Source organism: Protopterus annectens, chromosome 16.part0, assembly GCF_019279795.1.
Source record: "Protopterus annectens isolate FY-2018-M chromosome 16.part0, PAN1.0, whole genome shotgun sequence".
Lineage (NCBI taxonomy): Eukaryota > Metazoa > Chordata > Ceratodontiformes > Protopteridae > Protopterus > Protopterus annectens.
In genome coordinates this window covers 360,881,509-360,904,114 of record NC_056750.1, presented here as the reverse complement: position 1 = coordinate 360,904,114, position 22,606 = coordinate 360,881,509, and the positions used below count along the sequence as shown (strand labels likewise).

Below are 22,606 nucleotides of genomic sequence, written 5' to 3'. Positions count from 1 at the left end.
GTGTGTGGCCTGGCCTGGCCAGGCAACCCAGGTACCAAAAGGAGACTAATTAAACCAATTAAAAAGTAAATGGACCCAAATCATTTTAAAAAGAATGGGGCTAAGGAATCACCCACTGGCATAAGATTTTAACAATATATTGTCTTCCATTCAGAGAACAGAAGAAAAGTAGAACTCATTGTAAAGCTAAATGAGAAAGTTGTATCCAGCCTTTAGAAAAAACATTTCTTGGAATTTATTCAACATCAGCATGTCTTGACCTATATTACAAGTTGCTGATAAAGCAAAGATATAAAGGTGTTCTACATAGCATGCTGAAATTGCACTCCAATATTGGGAAAAAAGATAAACATGCTAAGTGCTTTGATAGCCTGAAACCTGATCATAACAGTGCTTAGGGGGTGTTTAAAAAAGTTTAAGCACTTCTAAGTGCTGTTAAGATCAAGTCTCATGATAGGGGCATTGCTGACCAGTAAATAACAGTGGCAGAAGGTAAAACATATTTTAAAAGGTGTTAGGATTTTACTGTACAACACTTAAACAAAAATTGTAGTCAAACAGTCTCTTACCAGATGTTAATTCCCTTTGTTCTTCAGAGGGACATATCCTTTCTGCCTGTTGCCTCTTTGACACCAGTAAAGTATATTGCCCAGGTTTCAAAGCTTTGAAAGCCAGGAAAATACTTTGCACTCTACATTTTTTTCCTGTTCCTGGTAGTACCTAAAGCAGATAAAGCTCCATGCAACCAGCTGTGATCTCAACATGGATACCAAATTCATCTCTCATAGTGATTTTCTTGGCATCCATGTTTGAACAGATAACATGCTGTTTATGATGGAAAACCCGTATGTAATCCTCTTTGTGATTGCTTCATGTAGTGGTACGTTAAAATCCTAGATGTCCTTCAAGGATGCATCTGCAGTCCTTACAAATGGGTTGTCCTGTCGTCAGGCAGCCCTTCGGTCGGCCGGATTCCAAAGTCTGGGTCTGGCTTCGGCTGGTGTTGCACTTCACCCTTGCTGCAGTTACTGGGTATAAAGGCATCAGCCCATTTTCTCAGTCTTCTCAAGCAGAAGCTGTTCGCAAGTGCCAGTCGGTCAGAACCACTACTACCAAATACTTCTACTACAACCGAAGACTCTAAAAGCTGGGACTCTCTTTCGCCTCAGCCGATGTCAGAAAAAGTGAATAACTGTTTAACGGAAACAAATACCTAAAGATTTCCACCTACTGCTTACCTTGTTCCCAGACCAGCAGCTTGTTTAACCGACTGACGCTTAGACGCCGGTCGAATTTGCTGAGCAGTTTTTCGCTCTGATTTTGCTTATATTATGCCGCCGGATCCTCCGACTTCACAAATATCCAAAACGAAAACCGTTAAGACAATGTCTCGGTTCGCTGAAACCGAGCAAGTTCTTCCTTCAAAAGCTTCTCTTCCAACCTGGTGGAATCGGCTTCTGACAACCTGCAGTTGTGGTTTCTCAGGAATTATCTGACACTATTCCTTGGATATTTCAACCCTGCACGAGCTGCTAGGCCTCCTGCAGCCATGTCCATTAAGGCCTTGGGGCTAAAGCAGCTAAAGCTACTAAATCTGTGCCTGTTAAGAAGACCCCTCTCACAGGCCTAGCTCCAGTTCCCAAATGCTTAGTTTAGCAGAGGATCTCATTTTTTCCGGGATCCCTCCCAGACAGGGCCTCTCAACAAGGCCTAGAGCAGAACCCCTGAGCCAGTTTCCACAGATGATTCCTCTGATGATTCAGATAATACAGACCCTCCAGGCTCCTTTTTCCCCTTATGAAGACTCTGATGCTGAAGAGTCCATCCCTTCTGCCTCTCCACCTGAGGAATTTTCTTTGGGGAAACCTTGCATGCTATGAGGGAACAATTTCAGTGGCAGGGCCAAGATTTTTCAGACTCTCCAGGTGCTTAGAACCTTTTTGCATTTACCACAATAGCCAGTTCTGTCTGTTGTAGATGATGCATTTAATGATGCTCCCTATAGGTTCTACAGGGTCCCGGACACACATCACTTTGCAGACTATCTCCCAGGGGCCTAAGGCTGTAGCATCAACCTCAGCCAAAAATCCTCCCTCTGAAAGGGAATCCAGGTCCTTAGAGAGATGGGGAAAGTTTACACTTCTGCTTCTGTCAGAGTATCAAGAATTTATGCTAGACCAGTTAACCAAAAACTGTCCTCTGATGAACCCTTTAGACAAGAAATATGTTCAGGAAATGGTACATAACATGCAGCAAGTTAGTAACCATTCTTTAAAATGCTATGATGCACTGGCTTCCTTTAGATCAGCCATGACTGGCACAGTTATCAGAAGGCATGCATGGTTAAAAGAGCAGGCCTTACCGACCATGTCAAATCAAAACTATTAGATGCTCCATGACAAGGTCAATTTGTTTGGCTCTCCTGCACAACAGGTGCTGAAGAAGATGGAAGAGAAGCAAAATCTGTCCAAACAGTGAAAGATTTCTTACAGGTCCAACCTCCAAGGTTTAGCAGGAATTGGCCCTCTTGGTCCTTTCCAGACTCCTCCAAAGCACAGAGAGGCAGGAATAGGCTCAAGAGGCAGAAACCAATCCAGAGGTGCCTACAGGGACGCCAGTGGCAGGGTAACAACAGACACAGCCACCACTACTACAGTGACTTGACCAGGGAACAAAGATAGCTTTATTTACAAAGAACTGGCATTACATCACAAGAGACAAGTGGATTTTGCAGACAATAGACCAAGGTTACAGGTTTCATTTCCATACTCTACCAGGGAGGAATGCCAAACCTACCTCCAAACCAAAAGGCAGAAGCTCTACAACAAGTAAATCAATTATTAAAGATGAGAGCTGTGGAAAGGCACATATGGAGCAAGGAAAGGGCTTTTACTCCAGACTCTTCCTAGTACCAAGGAAAGAAGGCAAATGGAGACCTATTCTCGATCTGTCCGCTTTAAACACATTCCTCATTGTTCCAAAATTCAAAATGCTGACCCTACAGCAGCTTATGCTGGGCAAGGAGTCTTGGCTGGTAACTCTAGATCTCAAGGAGACATACCTGCACGCCCCATATGACCAAATTGCAGAAGATACCGGAAGGATAAGAGCATTATCAATTCTCAGCATTGCCCTTTTTATCTAGAGTGTTCAAATGCCTGGCATCAGTAATCGCCATTGCAGGCTTCAGGGGATCCAAATCTACCCTTACCTGGACTACAAGCGGACAACAAAAACAAGCTAGCAGAAGACTTGAAAAGAGTCATTTACCTTCTACAAGCCCTGGGATACACAGTCAGTATAAAAAGTCAAGGCTGATACCATCCCAAAAGATAACCTTTTGGGTGCGGAGCTGGACACATCCAAACAAATGGCATTCCTAACAGTAGAAAACAGGAGCAACTCCCTCTCTACTCTTGGCATTAACAAAACAAAATCATCTAACAGCAAGAAAAGTCCTACAAGCATTGGGCTTCATGGCATCCTGCATAATATTGGTCCCACATGCCAGACTGCATATGAGAAAACTAGTGGTACCTAAGGAATTTATGGTCTCAGCACAAGCACAGCCTAGAAACTCAAATTCCATAATTCCATGCCTGAAGCAAGAATTCCAATGGTGGGCTCAGGCCTGTCAATCAAACGAAGGATTGCCCTTCAGCCAAACCATCACAACGGACACCTATAATGAACAAATGCATACAGGGTTTATGGACTCAAGAGCAGCTGCACCAACCTAAAGGAAATGCTGGCAGTAAAACTGGCAATTCAGACTTTCAAACCATTTCTTCGACAAGGCCAATTGATGATAAGGACAGACAACACCACAGTTACGTGGTACCAGGAGGCACACATCCTCTGGAATGTGGCCCTGAGTTACAACAATCTTTGTACCAGGAAAAGAAAACACTCTAGCAGACATATTAAGCAGGACTACCACGGATGCGAATGGATGCTGCATCCGGACAACCATTACAAGACCCAGAAATAGACTTATTTGCATCCCCAATCACCAATTAAAGAAATTCTGCACCAGCATGGAAGGTGGATTCCCTATCCTTCAGTTGGAAAAATCTGTCAGCATATGCATTCCCACCACTTCCTTTGATGCACAAGGTGCTATTGAAGATCAAAGTGGAACGCCCAAGTGATAGCTCCAGATTGGCCAAGGCAACATTGGTACCCATTACTGAGGAGTCCCTTGCTGTTAACTCAGAACAATTACAACACCCTGCATCCAAACCTGAAAACTCTGCAGCTGACTGCCTGGAACATTGCATAAGACAAATTAACCCAAATTTATCCGGGTTAAGGACATTATCTTAGAAGCTTTCAACAAGGAAAACCTATTCAGCAAAATGGAAAGATGTGTCACTGGTAAACATAGCCAACATCCTGGATTACTTGGCAGAGCTATTCCACAAAGCTGTCCTACTCTTCCATTAAGATTCACAGCTATTTCAGCAGAATACGACTTGGATCCTCCAGTTTTCACATCCTCTGCTCAGGCAGTTTCAACCTCCTAGGAAGCCACCATTACCTGCATGGGACTTGAACTTTGTGCTACAAAACCAGCAGCAACAGCAAAATTGCAATACTTATCATGGAAAACTGCTTTCCGCTGGCAATCACTTCAGCAAGAAGGGTTTCTGAAATCAACCCTTTCTGATCTTCCATCAAGATAGAGTGTCCATGAGAACATGCCTAAGGTGGTCTCCAGAGTATTTTTAATCAGGCTACCACAGAACAGGAGAAAGACTGTTGCATACCTTGATGTACACAGACAATTACGCCCAAGAGCAATAGAAAACTGACCAGCTACTGGTAGCATATGCAGCAGGAAGCAATTACAAAACAGACAATATCTAAGTGGATAGGAAATTGCATTAGATTTTGTTACTCCTACCATGGAAAGAAAACTCCAGAAAACATCAGGCCTCACTCTCACAGGCTACCAAGAGGCTGCTACTTGAGTTTGCCAAGCATTATAATTTACCTTTATACTCTAGATCCCGAGCAGGTTTTGCCACTGTTTCCTCCTCCCAGTTTGGCTATGGTATTTAAGGACTGCAGATGCATCCTTGAAGGGTTTTGTACCTACCATAAATGTAGATGTCCATAGGTATGCATCTCTGTGATACTCCTAGGGTATTTGCCCATTTGTTTGTTTATATGTACATACATTATTTTTGTTTGTTTCAATATTTTGAACCATTGGCATTTATCCCTAGAGGGCACCTGCATCTGGGGGTGGAAGAAACACTGAAAATGGCGCCGGCTGATGCCTTGCCTTTATACCTGCAAAGTAACTGCAGCAATGACCGGGTGCCGTCGCGCATTGCCCAGCCCAGACAGACCCCCGACCGGGAGCTGATCTGCGGGGAAGTGGCTGCCTGACAGATTACACAACTGCAGATGCATTCCATCTCTATTTCTATGGTCATATATGGTACAAAACTGTACTGTCCTTCTTAGGTTTAAACAATGATTATCAAGGTCACACAGAAAAAACGATTAGTAAAAACTAAAAGAAAAATCTAGCCAAGCTAGACTTTTCACTGTGTGATTCCTTGAAACCTCTTGCTTTAGAGGCAACATGGGATGTATGCAAATGACCCCTTAAGGACATAAGATGTTTCAGCTATATGGCAGTTCTGAATGTCCATGACTTTTTTTTTCTTCCTTTTAAGTTTGTTATGAACAAATTCAGGTCAATAAAGCCAAACCCCACTAGCTTTGGACATGCATGTTTCGGCCTTTTTATGGTAGGGACATTCTTCCATTACTTTAAGACTTTGTGAAGTAAAGTAAAGATTTGGTGTCTACAGTCAATCTATCTCGGACTTTCATTTACTGGAACCCATGATGGAATGGTTAACTCTGATAATGAAATTTTGGACCGGAGAGACTTCAATGTCAACTGGAAACAGGACATGGAGTGTTAAAACTATTATTGATTTTTCCAGATTGTGTCACATGACAGGAGCATCTCTCTCTTATGAGACCGTCAGTACATATTATTAAGATCTTACAACATCCTCTCAGAAACTGTTGACTACTGATTATGTATGCAGCCCTTATAATGACCATTTCTCATTGTTTGTAGAAAAGCAGTAGTTACTGTTCAGCATAGAATATCCAAACTAGGCTATTCGGGACTTTTCCCATCTAAAGTTTGAAATACCGTTGCACAAGACGCTAATATAATGGATTTACCCATGGTTGGTGTGGTTTAGTGGACCAAACAAAGCCAACCGGGTGGAATACAGCATTACCCACACCTTATTTAAGAAAATTTCTTAAATAATGGCATAGTACAATGCCTGTTTACTGCCCTTCCGCAGATGTCTGGCATCCAGTTCTGATGTACTGCAATGGGTTTAACATAGCGAGAGAAAACCCATTTAACATCTTGCTTTAAATGCGGAGAGCCATGTTAAACCGACAGTGTTTTTAAAAAGTCCGCGAATCGACCTTTTTTTCCCATTAGTATAACTGATTTAGCACGCACGCTGGCCAATCACGCTTTGGGGGTCATGGTATAATAGTGCTCTGGTGGCTTCTCTCTGTAAATTAGACAAAACTGTCGACTACTTTATTTTCACCTTTGTTTCCTTGCTCACTAGTTTGTCAAGAGAATTAAGAAGGATTTACCCTCCTGGGCTGTGAGAGTCGGGGAAGAAACATGCTAGGCCCCTAGGCAATCTTTGAAATGCATTGCTCTTAATGCAAACATAACTCCTAGGAACTATTGCACAGCCCAATGAGTTAAAGGAAGAAGCTTCATCCTCTACTACTAGCATTATGCCATGGTGGGTTGGAAATCCAGCAAAACTTGGATACCTTTTTTTCAGCCTTTCAACTTAATCAGTTGCAGAAAACTTCAGTCAGCATTTCTTTGGAGTGTGTCATTCTGGGAGGATCTCCCTCCCTCCTGGTTAACTGCTTATCATGATAAATGACACCCCTGTTTTCAGTCTCCTGCCTGTTAGCACAAACATTATCCTTAAGATTCTCTCCACTGGCAGAAAGACCATCCTTCAGTGGGTGGTGGTCTTCTAAGTTCATACATGGCCAAATTCTTGTGCTACAAAGACTTGTAGCTAACTTATTAGTCATGGTGTTATGAAATGCATGGGACCAGAGTTATGAAAGCCTGTAGCAGCACTTCTCCATGCAGGAGTGGTGACCCTAACCAAATTAACAGCTATGGCCTTAAGGCACTCTGAGTTCCTTAGCAAAGATTTAAAAAAAAAGTTGTTCACTTCCAGCTCAGTTTCTGTTTAACTGCTGGCTTCTTTCTGAAATGCAGCATGGAAGTCTGTCTAACCATGGTGTAGACAGTTCACAGGTTAAAAATCATACTATAATTTCACTTGACATGCTAGAAACATTTTTCTTGACTCAGATATTGTTGTTTTTGATACAGTGAGTAAGCAACTGAAGAACTGATTTTCGTTGTTGGATAGAATGAGGTTTGAAGGTGTCATCCTCAGAGGTCTGATTTTCCACAGCTGTTTTATCATTTGTACTGCATTTGTCAGATGAATTTCTGTATAACCCACATACAGGCAGGGGTTTCTAGAAGATCAGTCCTGAATTTTATTTTTGTTTTATTTATTTCACATCTGCTAACTGGGTAAGTAAACTTGTCCATGTCACAATGCGAACCTTTGGTTACCCACTCATCTTTGTAAGTAGACTAAAGAATGTCAGAATGTACTAACATTTGGAATAAAACTACAACCTTAATTTTATGTAAAAAAAAAAAAAAAATAGAAACTGCTACTTTACTCATATACACACTAACAGCTAGCAAACCAGACCCAGTGTATTGTGGGATACATCACTTCTTAAAATTGCAGTATTATTATTTGTTTGTCTTTCGGCTTTTCCCGGTTAGGGGTCGCCACAGTGGAACTCCGGTCCGCTAATGATTGACAGTAGATTTTTTACGTGCCGAGTTTGCCAGCCCTGACGCACAACCTTCAACGAAGGTACGCCCATTCATGGATGCCTCCACACAGAAGATGCACTAGCTGAGAATCGAACGTTACAACGTCTTGCTGTGAGGCGACAATGCTACTGCAGCACCTCCACCGCAGTCAGTATTATTATACATAGTCAAAATATCTGCACAGGAGCATGCATTCATTTCTTTTCATAGTAAAGTGCAGACCCTTTTTATCCATAACTGGGTATATTTTTGGGAGAAAAAACACATGAAGCATACAATTAATAAACGTGTAACATTATTCAACAGAATTTCTAGTCTACAAGAAGATGGAGGAATCTCATCTGTACAGAAAGATAAACATTTCTCAACATAACTATTTTTATATAGTGAATATGCCACTGACAACTTTAATACAGGGTATAATGCTAAATAATGTAAAATTTTGAAATAATGTAAACAACCTTCAGCAATTATGTTAGTTTAGAAATATAAGATAACAGTCAATGAGTATAGACTTTTGAGTAATTCATGTGTTAAACACAAATAGCAGATTGTGTAACACAGAAATATGTTTTTTTTCCTTCCATTTCTGCTAGAATACAAATTACAGTATGTGCAATTGGAATCGTTATATTGGTATCAATGAGCATTTTGATGGAAGAAACTGGAATCTAAAAGTTGAGTTATGGATAATGTGCAGCACAACAGATCCACAGGGATTAGTCCTAAGCCTTTTGCTCTTTTCACTGCCTGTGAATCAGATGTGTTTTCCTGTGGTAAAACTACACTCTTTCAGTATGATGACTCTGCATTGGTAAATGTCTCCAGGGCTGCTAAAGGTCAGTTTAACCTGCAATAAGACCCTATGCTATCTATAAACCTGGCTGCTTGACAGCAGTCTATTGCCAAATCCTTCAAAACCTATAGCCATGTTATTTAGTCATAGGTGCATCCCTTAGGATAGATCTTTGAACCTTCTCTCATCTTCAAGAATGAAATGTGTTTTTTCTGCTATGACATCTGAGACTTGATCTTATCCCGGATCTGTCTTCCACTGTTAGTACTGTCAAGAAAGTACTTAAACATTATGATTTCTCTACTCAGACAAGTAACATGTAACCACTTAACATGGAAGTAAGATTCAGCACTGCACAGTCCATGTTTCTATTTTGTATGTTGTTTGGCAGTGCAGTCTACCCAGATCTTTTGCAGTATTGTCGGGTTCAATACAGATATACCCACTCAGTCTCATACCATAATACATCATGTCACTTGAGCTGGATCTCTTTTAGGTAAAGTTATTTATGCTTGGGTGTGCACTGCATTATACTTAAACAGAAGTTAATCCAGTCATGTCTATGGCATCTGAGAGGAAGGGCAAAGTATCAACTTCAGTTTGAGCTGAAAGTGCCTAGGACAGTCCTCTACCATGGGAAAATGTTTTTAGCACAGAAGTTGCGCATATCTGAAACTTGTTGCCAGTAGAGATTAGAGGTCAGTCCTGCTACAAAGGCTTTAAAAGTAAGTTCTGCTGTATCAGAGAAAATCCCCAAGCTGCAGTGTCTATATTGTCACATAAATAACTTGAGCCTTTGCGTTAACTTACTTACCCCACCCCTTCTCTGTGCATACATGTTCTAACTATATGAATACATACAGATCATCATCATCATCCCCTTTTTCCCATTTACATGGGGTCGGGGTATCGTATTAACTGTCTCCAACTCTCTCGATTCAGTGCCACTCTCCTGCCTTCTTCAACACTCATGCTTGACTGTCGCAGATCTTCTTTCACACAATCCATCCACCTCTTTGCTGGATGTCCTCACTTCCTCTTACCTTCTTCCTGTCTGTCCCAAATCTCCCTCACCAGATTGTCTTCTGCTTTTCTGCACATGTGCCCATACCATCGTAATCTGTTTTCTTTGATCTTTTCTGCAATTGGAGCTACTTTGGCTTCTGCTCTTATGTCCTCATTTCTTCACCTGTCCCACAGTGTGCATCCTATCACCTTTCTCAGGCACTTCATTTCCATCACCTCTAGCTTCTTCAACAGTTCTGCCTTTACTGCCCAGGTTTCTGTACCATACAGTAGTACTGGTCGCACCACTGTCTTGTACACCTTACTTTTCAGCTTCTTTGGCATTCTGCTGTCATATAGTACACCTGATGCTCTATGCCAGTTGGCTGCAGCCCCTCTGATTCTAGCTTTGACATCTTCATTCAGACTACTCTTTTCCTCAACCACCCCTCCCAGATACTTGAAGCTGTTTACCTGTTCCACTACCTTCCCATCTATCTCTATTTTCAGCTTCTTCTGATTTCCCCAATCTGCTGCCATTACCACTGTCTTATCTGTGCTTAGTTTCATCCCATGTGCCTTCAGATTTGCATTCCATTCTCCTATCCTTTGCTGAAGTTCTAGATCAGAGTCTGCCTGTACTGCCACATCGTCTGCATACAGCAGCTTTGTTGCTCTGACCCCTCCAACCTGTTTGCTGATGTAGTCCATTACCAGTATGAACAGCAGTGGGCTCAGAGCTGAACCCTGGTGTACACCTACTCCCACTGGGAAGCCCCTCAGTGAGGCCAAACACTGTTCGTACTTGAGTCACTGGGTCCTTGTACATAGCCTGTACTAATTCTACCAATGTTTCTGGGACTTCAAACCACCGCAGTACTGCCCAGATCAGCTTTCTTGGGACCTTGTCATATGCTTTCTCCAAGTCTAGGAAAGCTCAGTTTGACTCTCTCCTCTTCTCTAGTTTCTTCTCAAGTATCTGTCTCAATGCAAGCATCGGGTCAATTGTGCTGCATCCTGATCTGAATCCGAACTGTTCATCTCCCATCTTACATTCTACTTTTCTGCGTATCCGTTTACCAGTCACCCTCTCCAGATCTTTCATGCATTGTGGTAGGAGTTTGATGCCTCTGTACTGTCCACAGTTGTGGATGTCCCCTTTGTTCTTGTACACTGGCACGAGTATGCTTATTCTCCAGTCATCTGGAATACGCCTTTCTCTCCACACTGCAATTAGTACCCTCAGGAGCCATTTCTCCCCTAGCTCACCCAGCATCTTTATCATATCTGCTGTGACCTCATCTGAGCCTGCTGCTTTCCTTGACTTCATTTTCCTTAGTGCTGCTGTGAGATATACCTGTGATACAGATGTGATATAATATATTAAGATCTAGGGATATCATTGCCCCCCTTTTCTTAGCCATAATTAGGACAGTCTGAATATAATGCCCCCTTTGGCATGTATCTTTCCAGACACATGCAAGAACTGGTACACCCACAGAGCTGCCTTACTAAAAGGATACAAGGCCTAAACAATACATCATACATGGATTGACTCAAAGCCCCGTCACTGTACGCTGTGTAATACAGACTGCAAAGAGGTGACCTGTCTCTCTGGCATAAAAGGCATCCTCCAACCCAATTCTGATGGGTTTACTGCACATCAGCATGTTAAGTGGCATCAGAAGTACTTGGTCTAGTGATATGTTCTTCTGCAACATAAACATATCAGTTTGCTTACACAGGTATATCTCACAGAGGATACTGCTGTTCTGGAACAGACTCCCCATCCACATAAAGCAAAGTTCATCCCTGTCTATATTCAAGTGCAACATAGATCTATGGATAGGAAACAGAAAATTTACCCCAGGAGACTCCCCGTATTACTAATGAACTGAGGCAGCTCCTAAATGCTTTATCCCAAGCATGGTTCCCCTCAAATAATCTATGGTATGATCCCAGTTATTCTCATTAGGGGTAATATATAATTATTGACCATAGTATAAGTAAGGCCAATCTCTATCCAAATGGGATAGATAGATTTGACCACAAAAAGGTAAACTGGCTAAGCTTAAAATGGCCTGCAAGGGCAGCTAGCCTAGTAATTAACTATGATCCTGTGTACTATATTAAGCACACTGTTGACTTGAATACCATGCTGCAATGTTAAGAAAAATCAACTTTTTTGACAAGAGACTGTATTTAAGATAAGTTGAGACAGATGTATGCATTGATTATTGTTTACTGCTCATCTTCATATTGTATTGTTATTACTTGTTTGTTTAATGAACTGTTTATTGATGGATATTTTTAATGAACTAGTCTGCTGTAATGGGTCTATGCCCATTCTTAGTAACCTGGTATTCGTCTGTGATAGCTAGCTACCTACCTAGACAGATAACACTTTGATGATATTGCAACTGGGGATTACTCTTCAGATTATGATTTTGTGTTTTTAATGTTATTTTAGCCCTCCATTTATTGAACAATAGCATTTTATTTGTATGGTTTATAACTTATTTCCTAATTTGAAAGACACATTCGGAATCATTCAAAGGCATGTTGTACTTACTTGCATCTTTGTCAGTTGTATGAGAACCACTGGATACTAATGCCTTTTCCAAGGATATCCTGAAGCTCTGAATATTCCTAAGTGACTTGTTTTAGCCACATGATCTACAAATGCTAGCTGCTGAGCTTATTATCAGCTCACTAGGTAGTAGATATACTATATTTTTACATTACACAAAACAGCTGATCAGATTTTAGAAGAATATTCTGGAACCAAGGTTCTAAAAATAGCCCTGGAAGTGGGCCAATTCATTAGCTAAACGGATTCCTTTTAGTGTTGGTAACTACAGTTATCACTGCAGAAGTATCCATAACCAAGCCAGAATCTGGAACTTAACTTGATGCGATTAGAAGTACATTCACGTTAAACAGTCATTAACTGAAATAAGCTACCCCCAACTGTGGATAAATAACATCAATATGCAGTAAGTATGAAATAAAATAAAGTGGTAACTGTGGAAGTTCATAGGTTCATAGGTTCATACTAGGCTATATCTGCCCAAGGGCATTTATAAGCCTAGCCCATAGTTATGTGGCTTTCGCCACCCCTTTAGTTTGAATAAAACTATGCCTATTATTTTGCTGTGCCTCTGTCAAGCAGTGACACTGAAGTAATCCCTGGGGTATATCTGCGATCTCCCATCCATTGGTCAAGATTCCTCTTGAACAAGGCCAGCGAGGTGCTCTGCCTCACATGCACCGGGATTTTGTTCCACAGCATAGGGAGTCTCTGGGTGATGAATGTGTCCCTCCAGCACGTTCTATTTATAACCGTGTCAAGATTTAAGTCTCCCGCCCTTGTGGTTTTGAGTTGATGCACATGTAGGTGGTAGTCTATCTGCATCTTGTTAGATTACATTTTTTTGTACAAAAAATGTATTGGACAGCATCTTAGTGCCACAGTATTAGTGAGAGAAAACCAGCTTCACTAATGTACTCCATGTATCTGAATGACTTCCTTTTAGAAGAACAGAACATCATCGTGCAAGTCCAGGGAGTTCAAAAAGTAAACAGCAATTCTGTCAGAAAAACAACTAACTGTCAAGCTTGCTGTTTCACCTTTTGTAGTTTTTTTTTTTTTTTAACCGTAGCAATCCACTTTCTTTACCCAACCCAACTGCTACTTATACATACTGACTGTGAGATCATTGCCCATAGCGGCAGGAGGAATACTCTAAGATACTGAAACATTGCACTTGGTACTTATTCCAACATATGCACTTTTGCAGCTCTCCAGTCTTAGGGATCACAGTTAACTTTCTAACTTTCAATAGGCACCTCATCTGAAAATATGCAGTCACTGCCCATAGCAGCAATGACTTTGCTTTAGCATTTTAGTGAAACACACATGATCTGCAGAAAGAAGTACTACTGAACATTGGATTGATTTAAGGAAGATGATAAATGCTTTCTAAACACATCTTGTGTATAAGAGTAGTAGTCATTAATGTCTCCTTTCGTCATGCTAGTGTAATCACAAGACCCATGAGGATAATCTGCCCTGGTCCTGAGCAAATCAGCATGATCAAGCAGTGATTATTGCTAATTTTATTTACCAAAATATTCTTGAAAATATTTTTGAAATTACATTTTCATAATTATATCATGTCCCCCAATGATCTCTTATTTTCTCTTGTTCCCACATATTAAGATGTATTGTATAGTACACCCATCCTTAAATGTATCACTGGTATAATTTTGTTATTGAAAATTCAGTATGGAGTGATTTCAGGGTCGTAAAGAGTTTGTTTTACCCTTCTGGAGTTTTCCAGAACTGTACTCTGCTTATTGTTGGAAAGTGTGAAATAAAATGAAGTTCTACAACATGCTGTATACCTGAATACTCTAGGAAAGAGTTCACAAGAAGACTTTAATTAAACTTGCTTTTTTTTCACTATAGGCCTTTTCCTTCAGAGGAGACAACTGCAAGTGATGATGATGATGTCTACCGAAGCCTGGAGGAACTTGCTGAGTAAGTGACTCAAAAAATGTATTGCTAAAATACAATCAACACCATTAAGACAGCCTCCTTTTATGTAGCATTGATTGATTTCCTGAAAACAATATGTTTAACACAAGATTACAAGATGATTGTGACCTATTAAACCTGGCATCTTCTGTTAAACCTAAGTATCATTATGTTTAACTCAGCCATTAAATAGCTTACCTTGCTGCATATTATTTGACATTTTGGCGTAGTGTAAGTAGATAATGCTTCAGTCACTGCACTTAAGTGAAAAAGACATTATTATCTTTTATTCTCCAAAAATAGCTCTATAATCACCTTATGTTCCCTGGCAAATTTGTTTAAAATGAACTATAAGAAGGGAGCTGAGATAGGAAAGAGTCTGCAACTAGAGTAGGGTGAAATGTCTAAGAATTCTTTTTTTTCAAACATTTTTACTGACATTAGGAACCTCTGTAAAGCTGGCCATATTATATAGCTAGAAAAGTTTCTTTGTAGTGACTTTAAGCATAATTATTTGCTTATTATACCAAAATCTTACATTGCACTGTCACCTTTCCTGTATTTCCTTCAGGCTTGTAAACTGAGTTTGCATATTGATTTTTATTTTATTGTACATCTGTGTGTTTTTTCCTGTGCTTTTAAGTGATGTTCATCGTGCATACAGCTGCAGTCATAACAGATGGGTTTTCCTGCCGTCAGGCGGGTCCTCGGTCGGCCGAATTCCAAAGTCTAGGTCCGGCGTCGGTTGTCGTCGCTTCCTCCCTGACGTCAGTGCAACAGGGGTATAAAAGATCCAGCCGACGCCATTTTCTTCAGTCTTTCTTGTCACGCGGTGCCCGAAGCAGAAGCAGTTTGCAAGTGCCGGTCGGCCAGCTCCTGAGATTACGAATATTTTTCAACCGAAGTCTTCTTGAAAGCTAAGTACCCCGTTGGGGAAACTTTTCTTGCCTCAAACCGATGTCAAACAAAGTTAATAATTGCATTTCTTGTGGGAAGCAAATACCACATAAGGATTTTCATTCCCTCTGCATTCCTTGCCTAGGCCCAGACCACGACGTCTCGGCCTGTCGTTTTTGTGCTACATTCAACAGACGCACTATTAAGCGTCGGGCGGAGTTCGCCCAATACTATTTTGGCAAAAAATTTAATTACATTATGTCGTCGGATACTCCGACTCCAGTTTTAAGTAAAAGACACAAAGATAAGGACCGACATACAAGGTCCGCGACTTCTACCGACACCACGCCAAAGCCGACTACAGGTGGTTCTTAGTGAGGCGCCTACGCAGCCGCTGACTACCGATGACACTTCATTGGCGGTGTCTTCTGTGCCCGAGGTCGCAGGCTCTTCGGCCCACACCCCGACTACAGATACCGAAGCCACTATTGGCGGTGAAACTCAGAGTTTAGATAGACCTGCCACCTCTCAAGGTGTCTACAGGCCTTCCTCTTCTTTTTCCATCAAGGCTTTCACTAAGTCTAAATCAGCCATGCATACTAAAAAACAAGCTCTACAGGGCCCTTCTCAAGGCCCCATGCCTAAAAAACAGATGCTCAAAATGGCTGAGGATCTGATTACTCTTATTAGGGGTTCTCAACCCCCGGACAAAGACCCAGAGTGGAGGAAGAATCCCCCTCCTCGGACCAGGCCTCCATTATTTCAGAACATTCTGAAGACCAGGAACATTCTTACTCCCCTTTTGAAGATTCTGATGCAGAGGAGTCCATTCTGAGGATTACTCTTTTGGGGAAACCTTACATACCTTGAGAGAACACTTCCACTGGGAAGGCCAAGAGTACTCAGACTCCAAGAAAACGCTTAGGGATTTCCTCTTGCTCCCTCAGCACAGGCCTCTGGCTATACCTCCTGTCTTAGACATTCTAGATGACGTGTATTCGGAGGCCTGCCTTAACCCAGATTCTTTACCTCCATCTCCAGTCAAGCCTGACAGGTATTACCGGGTACCTGACTCACACCAATTCCTATACAAAAGCCATGTGGCTGACCCAGAAACTATATCACAGGGTCCCAAGGGAATTAAGGCCTCCACTGCTAAAAATCCATTACCTTCAGAGAGAGAATCCAGAGCTTTAGAGAGGTGGGGAAAAGGTTTACACCTCGCCACCTTAACCATGAGGGCATTAAACTGTCAGTTCCATATGTTAAAGTACCAACAATTTCTGTTATCACAGTTGAGAAACAAAATGTCACAACCTGAACAACCAGACTTGAAGGAGTTGCAGGGTTTGATGCATAGTGCAGAACAAGTGGGTAAACATACCTTGCAACGTGGTTTTGATGCTTTAGAGGCCTCATGTAGAGCTGCTGTTACAGGATCAGTCATACGTAGACATGCCTGGCTCAGAGAGCAAACCTTACCAGATCATGTCAAAGCTAAATTACTAGATGCCCTCTGCAAAAGATGTATTGTTTGGTGTTAAAGCTGAGGAGGTATTAAAGAAAATGGAGGAGAAGGCAAAATCAATGCAAACAGTAAAAGATTTCCTATAGGTACAACCTCCACGTTTCAGTAGAAATTGGCCTTCCAAAAATTGGTCCTTTCCAGCCACGGACAGACCCCAAAGAGGTAGATACAGGCGCGCGAGGGGCAGAGGGCAATCTCAAGGATCATTTAGAGGCAGACAATGGCAAGCAACCACACAAAGAGGTGGTGAGGATAGTTCACAGCCATTCAGAAAGCAGAATCAATGACTTTCCCCTTTGCATGCCAAGCAAGGCTCAAATGGCAGCACCTTTAGGCGGAAAACTGGCATTATTTTCGAAAAATTGGCATATTGTCACAAAAGACAAATGGATCCTGGACATTATAGACAGAGGCTACAGATTTCACTTTCACACCATTCCAAAAATGAGAGGCATGCCAAACCTGCCACACAATCAAAGGGCAGAGGCACAAAAACAAATTTCAGATCTCATGAAAATGAAAGCTATTCAAGAGGTACCCGTACTAGAAAAGGGTCAATGTTTTTATTCCAGACTATTCCTGGTACCAAGGAAGGGAAAAGATTGGTGACCTATTTTGGACCTATCCATCCTAAACACTTTTTTACTCGTGCCAAAATTCAAGATGCTCACATTACAGCAGCTTCTTCCCATGCTGGGCAAGGAGTCTTGGCTGGTAACATTGGACCTCAAGGAGGCATACCTGCATGTCCCAATCAGACAAGATTGCAGAAGATACCTCAGATTTCTTGCAGGTTCAACCCATTATCAATTCTCTGCATTGCCCTTTGGCTTATCTACTGCGCCCAGAGTGTTCACGAAATGCCTGGCATCAGTAATCGCCTACTGCAGACTTCAAGGGATACAAATATACCCATATCTGGACGACTGCCTGATCCAAGCGGACAGCAAGCACATACTTATGAAACATCTGGCGTTTGTAATAATGTTGTTGAATTCTCTGGGATACACAGTCAACAAAAAGAAATCAAGGCTAATACCCTCTCAAACAATAATTTTCCTGGGTGCCAGCTTGGATACAAACACCCAGATGGCCTACCTCATGCCAGAGAAACAAGGGCAACTAACTCAATACTTCAGAAAACTGGCAACTTTCACCAGGCTGACTGCAAGGAAAATCCTGCAGGCTCTGGGATTCATGGCATCTTGCATCCTACTAATCCAATGTGCAAAGCTGCATATGAGGAAACTTCAATGGTACCTAAAAAACCTATGGTCTCAACACAGCCACAGTTTGGAAACAATAATACCACTAATCAAATGTCTTCAAAAGGAATTTCTGTGGTGGGCTCAAGCATGCCAAAGAAACACAGGTCTCCCATTCTGCATGCCTCAAGCAAATCAAATCATCACAACAGACGCCTCGGACTACGCCTGGGGGGACGCACATGACAGATTGGTGCATTCAGGGCAAATGGTCCCAAAGAGAAAAGCACCTACACATCAATCAGAAGGAAATGCTAGCAGTAATAAATGCTATTATAGCTTTCAAAGACCTACTGCATCCAGGCCAGCTATTGATAAGGACGGACAACACCACAGTAATGTGGTACATAAACAAACAGGGAGGTACCCATTCATACCCCCTATGCAGGCAAGCAATGTCTCTTTGGAACATGGCTCTAGAATTACAAGGCAAGGAAAACACACTGGCAGACAACCTAAGCAGAAATATGACAGATCCACACGAATGGAAGTTGCATCCTCAAGTTTTCACAAAGATAACTCAGGCATGGGGAAGGCCAGACATAGATCTCTTTGCCTCCCACAGAAATCACCAATTGGCAAAATTCTGCTCAAGGACCTTTCATCCACAGGCCTGGAAGGTGGACGCACTCTCCTTCAGTTGGGCAACAATGACAGTTTATGCCTTTCCACCTCTCCCACTGCTGCCCAAAGTTCTATTAAAAACCAGAGCAGACAGACCAAAGATGATTCTCATTGCTCCAGACTGGCCAAGACAACACTGGTACCCACTCCTGAAAAGCCTGACACATTCCCCACCATGGATCCTGCCTCTAATGCCTCTTCTACTGACTCAGCACAACTTCAAAATTCTTCACAGTCAGCTGAAAACACTCAATCTAGCTGCATGGAAGATTCCTTAAATTCACAACAGGCCCTACTGTCCAAGGTGGTGCAGGATGTCATTTTGGAGGCCAGAAGACCTTCTACAAGAAAAGCCTACTCTGCAAAATGGAAACGGTTTTGTGCCTGGAATGAGAAAAAGGGTCAGAATACTGGAATACTGAATTTATCCCAAATATTACAGTACCTACCTGAGATGCTAAGCAATGGACTTTCATTCTCCTCCATCAAAATCCATGCCTCAGCCATTTCTGCAGAATACAACACTGATCCTCCGTTATTCTCTCACCCCCTCTTAAGACAGTTTCTCAGAGGGGCTAAGAATATAAAACCCCCAAGGAAACAACCAATACCTGCTTGGGACCTCAATTTCATACTAGAAAAACTGACCTTGCCTCCTTTTGAGCCAGCTGCTTCAACAGAACTGCAATACTTGTCTTGGAAAACAGCCTTCCTCATGGCCATCACTTCAGCTCGTAGGGTTTCGGAACTACAAGCCCTCATGGCTGTGCAGCCTTTCATCATTTTCCATCAGGACAGAGTTACCTTACGAACCAACCCGTCCTTTATGCCAAAGGTAGTATCCAGGTTAGCCTTGAATCAGGCTGTCCACTTACCAACCTTCTACCCTAATCCTCAAAACAAAGGAGAAAGACTACTACATTCCTTGGACATTCACAGACAGCTGCGTTATTATTTGGACAGAACAAAGCCTTTCAGAAAATCAGAGCAACTCTTTGTCTCCTATGCTGCAGGAGCTCAAGGGAAGCCTATTTCCAAACAGACAATCTCAAAGTGGATAGCCCACTGCATACATTTTTGTTACTCTTTTCATGGTAAATCTGTACCTGCAGGCATCAGATCTCACTCCACAAGGGCCACAGCTACCTCTGCAGCTTTCCTCAGGGGGGTTCCTACCAAAGATATTTTGGAAGCAGCCACTTGGAGTTCCACACATACCTTCTCCAAGCGCTATCACCTACCATTATACTACAAATCTAGAGCAGGCTTTGCCACTGCAGTCTTGCAGGGCATCCTGGCTCCTCCTAGTTCCACCTAGTGCCTACCACCCCTTTTTTAGCTTTGGGATTCTACCCATCTGTTATGACTGCAGCTGTATGCACGATGAACATAGTACAGTTTTGTACCTACCATAAATGTAGATGTTCGAGTGCTAATAGTCAAGAAAAACTGAAGAAAATGGCGTCGGCTGGATCTTTTACACCCCTGTCGCACTGACGTCAGGGAGGAAGCGACGACAACCAACGCCGGACCTAGACGTTGGAATTCGGCCGACCGAGAACCTGCCTGACGGCAGGAAACCCCATCTGTTATGACTGCAGCTGTATTAGCACTCGAACATCTACATTTATGGGAGGTACAAAACTGTACTTTTCTTGAAATCACAATAGTGTAGCATTTCAGATAACTGCAGTGTTACTAAATTGGTGTAAAAAATACTTTTCCTTTTAAAGGTTTATCAATTCTTCACAATTGGTTTAGTTTCTAAACTGTGGTGCAGATTTGCTTTCTAGACAGCCAGATATTTTGCAGTGACAATTCTAGTTTGTGTTCCAGAACACATAAGCAAGCTTTGGAATTGTGTGTACAGTTAATATGGTTGGGAGTTGTACAATGTAGGGGATCAGTCTAGTGGCAGTGCAACAAAGTTCAAAACTTCTCGTCTCACAGACCGGTCCATCATGCTGTTTGCTGACTTAAAGACAGATATAGTTATTTAAGGACTTGGAGCACCTGTTTAAATCGGTTAAATTAAGTAGTTTGCCACTAAGACACAGACCTGTTTGTGGTAGCAGTCAGTAAGTTGTTGCTTGCTGGTGCTGCCCTGAAGTTGAAATAAGTAAGAGAAAAGAAATGGCACTGTGTGTGTGTCTGTGTGTCTGTGTGTCTGTGTGTCTGTGTGTCTGTGTGTCTGTGTGTCTGTGTGTGTGTGTGTCTGTGTGTGTGTGTCTGTGTGTGTGTGTCTGTGTGTGTGTGTGTGTGTGTGTGTGTGTGTCTGTGTGTCTGTGTCTGTGTGTGAGCACGCGCTTATTTATTTTGGCACCTGCTACATGCAGTAAGTGAAATACATATCATGCAAGCATGTACTAGTAGTAGGCTAGTCAACTCAATAAAGAAATATATTAGGAGTGTCTGGCAATCTCTATTTTGTTGGTGACTGTTCCTGTCTTCTTAGCTAGCAAGTCATTCCTTAGAATTTATACCCTTCTGTCCCGTTAACACATCTAATATTACTGAGGTGAGCAGCAAATCTGTATGTCCCCATTGCTAAAAGCCATATTTTACCCCTGCATGATGGTCACAATGTATAGCATTTTCAGTAGAGTGACAGATGTTGCTCTTTAATGTTTTATTAAACTTAAAGGCTTGTATAGCTGCCCTCTTTATGATGATGTTAATGATGACAGCCTTTGTTTTGTGAGTGCAACACTGTTATTTATGTACTTGGAAAGTCCTGAAGTGTATGTAATTTTTCAGTGAGACAAGAACCAGGGTCTTGCAAAGTGCTTCATTATCTTTATTAGAATTTTCTTTTGCTATACATGCACTATAATGTCCTGCCTTGTGTATTGTGTAATGGCTTGAAAGAGCTGCACATTTATTATTTGTTTTGTTATACTTTGGCAAATTGGCGCAAAGTGTTAGCTGCAATCTGGTAACAAGCTTAATTCTTTAGTCCGGAGTTTGATAACTGGCAGACTGTGCTTGGAAAATGTGTGAATTGAGTCAGACACTGTTCTGAGTTTAGCCTTTAAAAAAGGCTTATTTGCCTTTTGAGCTTACCTTGTTAATTAAAAAAAAGTTGTGTGTGTGTGTGTATATATATATATATATATATATATATATATATATATATATTGTGTGTGTGTGTGTGTATATATATATATATATATATATATATATATATATATATATATATATATATATATATATATGAGAACACTTCACAATGCCGAAATCCTGAAAGATCGAATTTCATATGGCCAAGACCATATGAACAAACATTTGGAATCCCAATATTGTGAGATCTGCATACAGCGCAGAATGGGAGATTTCCCTTTTCCTCACTGTAGTGCAATCTTGGAGTTGGAATATTTAAGGGGCGGGGGTGTGAGGGTTGCAGGGGACTTGTCCCCCCAAACATTTAAATTGTTGGGGGGTTTTTTTGGATTTGTTTTGGAATTATGATATTCCAAAACATCGATCATATGGTCTCGATCATATGAAATTCGATATTTCAGAATTGAGATTCTGAAGTGAATCCATATATATATACATATATACAAACACACACACACACGGGTGTACTTTTACTCACCAAATTTACACTTCTTCTTCGAATTGGAAATTGCCAACTCCACTTCAGCAAAACACCATTCAACTGAAACCACAGACTGCCAAACTACATCCCCTTGGAAACTAACCACTTGGCCACCCGGGAAAAAGTCAATGGAAAGAAATTAAACCCAACCAAGTGGGGGGGGGGCTTCACCACCCCATGCCCCCCAATACGGGGGGGGCTTTGTTTCCCCCACACCCCTCCTAACTAAATATACCATCTCTGAGATCACCCTATATTGAGGAAAAGGAGAAAGTTCATCCTGGTGGTCAAGTGTTTCATTTCCCAGGGAAAGCATTTCGGTAGTCTGCAGTGACGGCTGGTGACTTCATATCAAAGGGGGACTGCAGGAGACAGCTGAATGGGTGGGTCCCA

At 41.7% G+C, this 22,606-nt stretch overlaps 1 protein-coding gene across 1 annotated transcript in view; it reads left to right on the top strand.

The window, feature by feature from the left end:
* The window catches only part of VAV2 (vav guanine nucleotide exchange factor 2), a 3,316,635-nt gene that overhangs the window by 1,688,133 nt on the left and 1,605,896 nt on the right, over window positions 1-22,606 (top strand). The window contains exon 4 of the mRNA XM_044058536.1: window positions 14,230-14,301. Coding sequence (XP_043914471.1) covers window positions 14,230-14,301 — 72 coding nt within the window. The remainder of the gene's footprint in view (window positions 1-14,229; window positions 14,302-22,606) is intronic.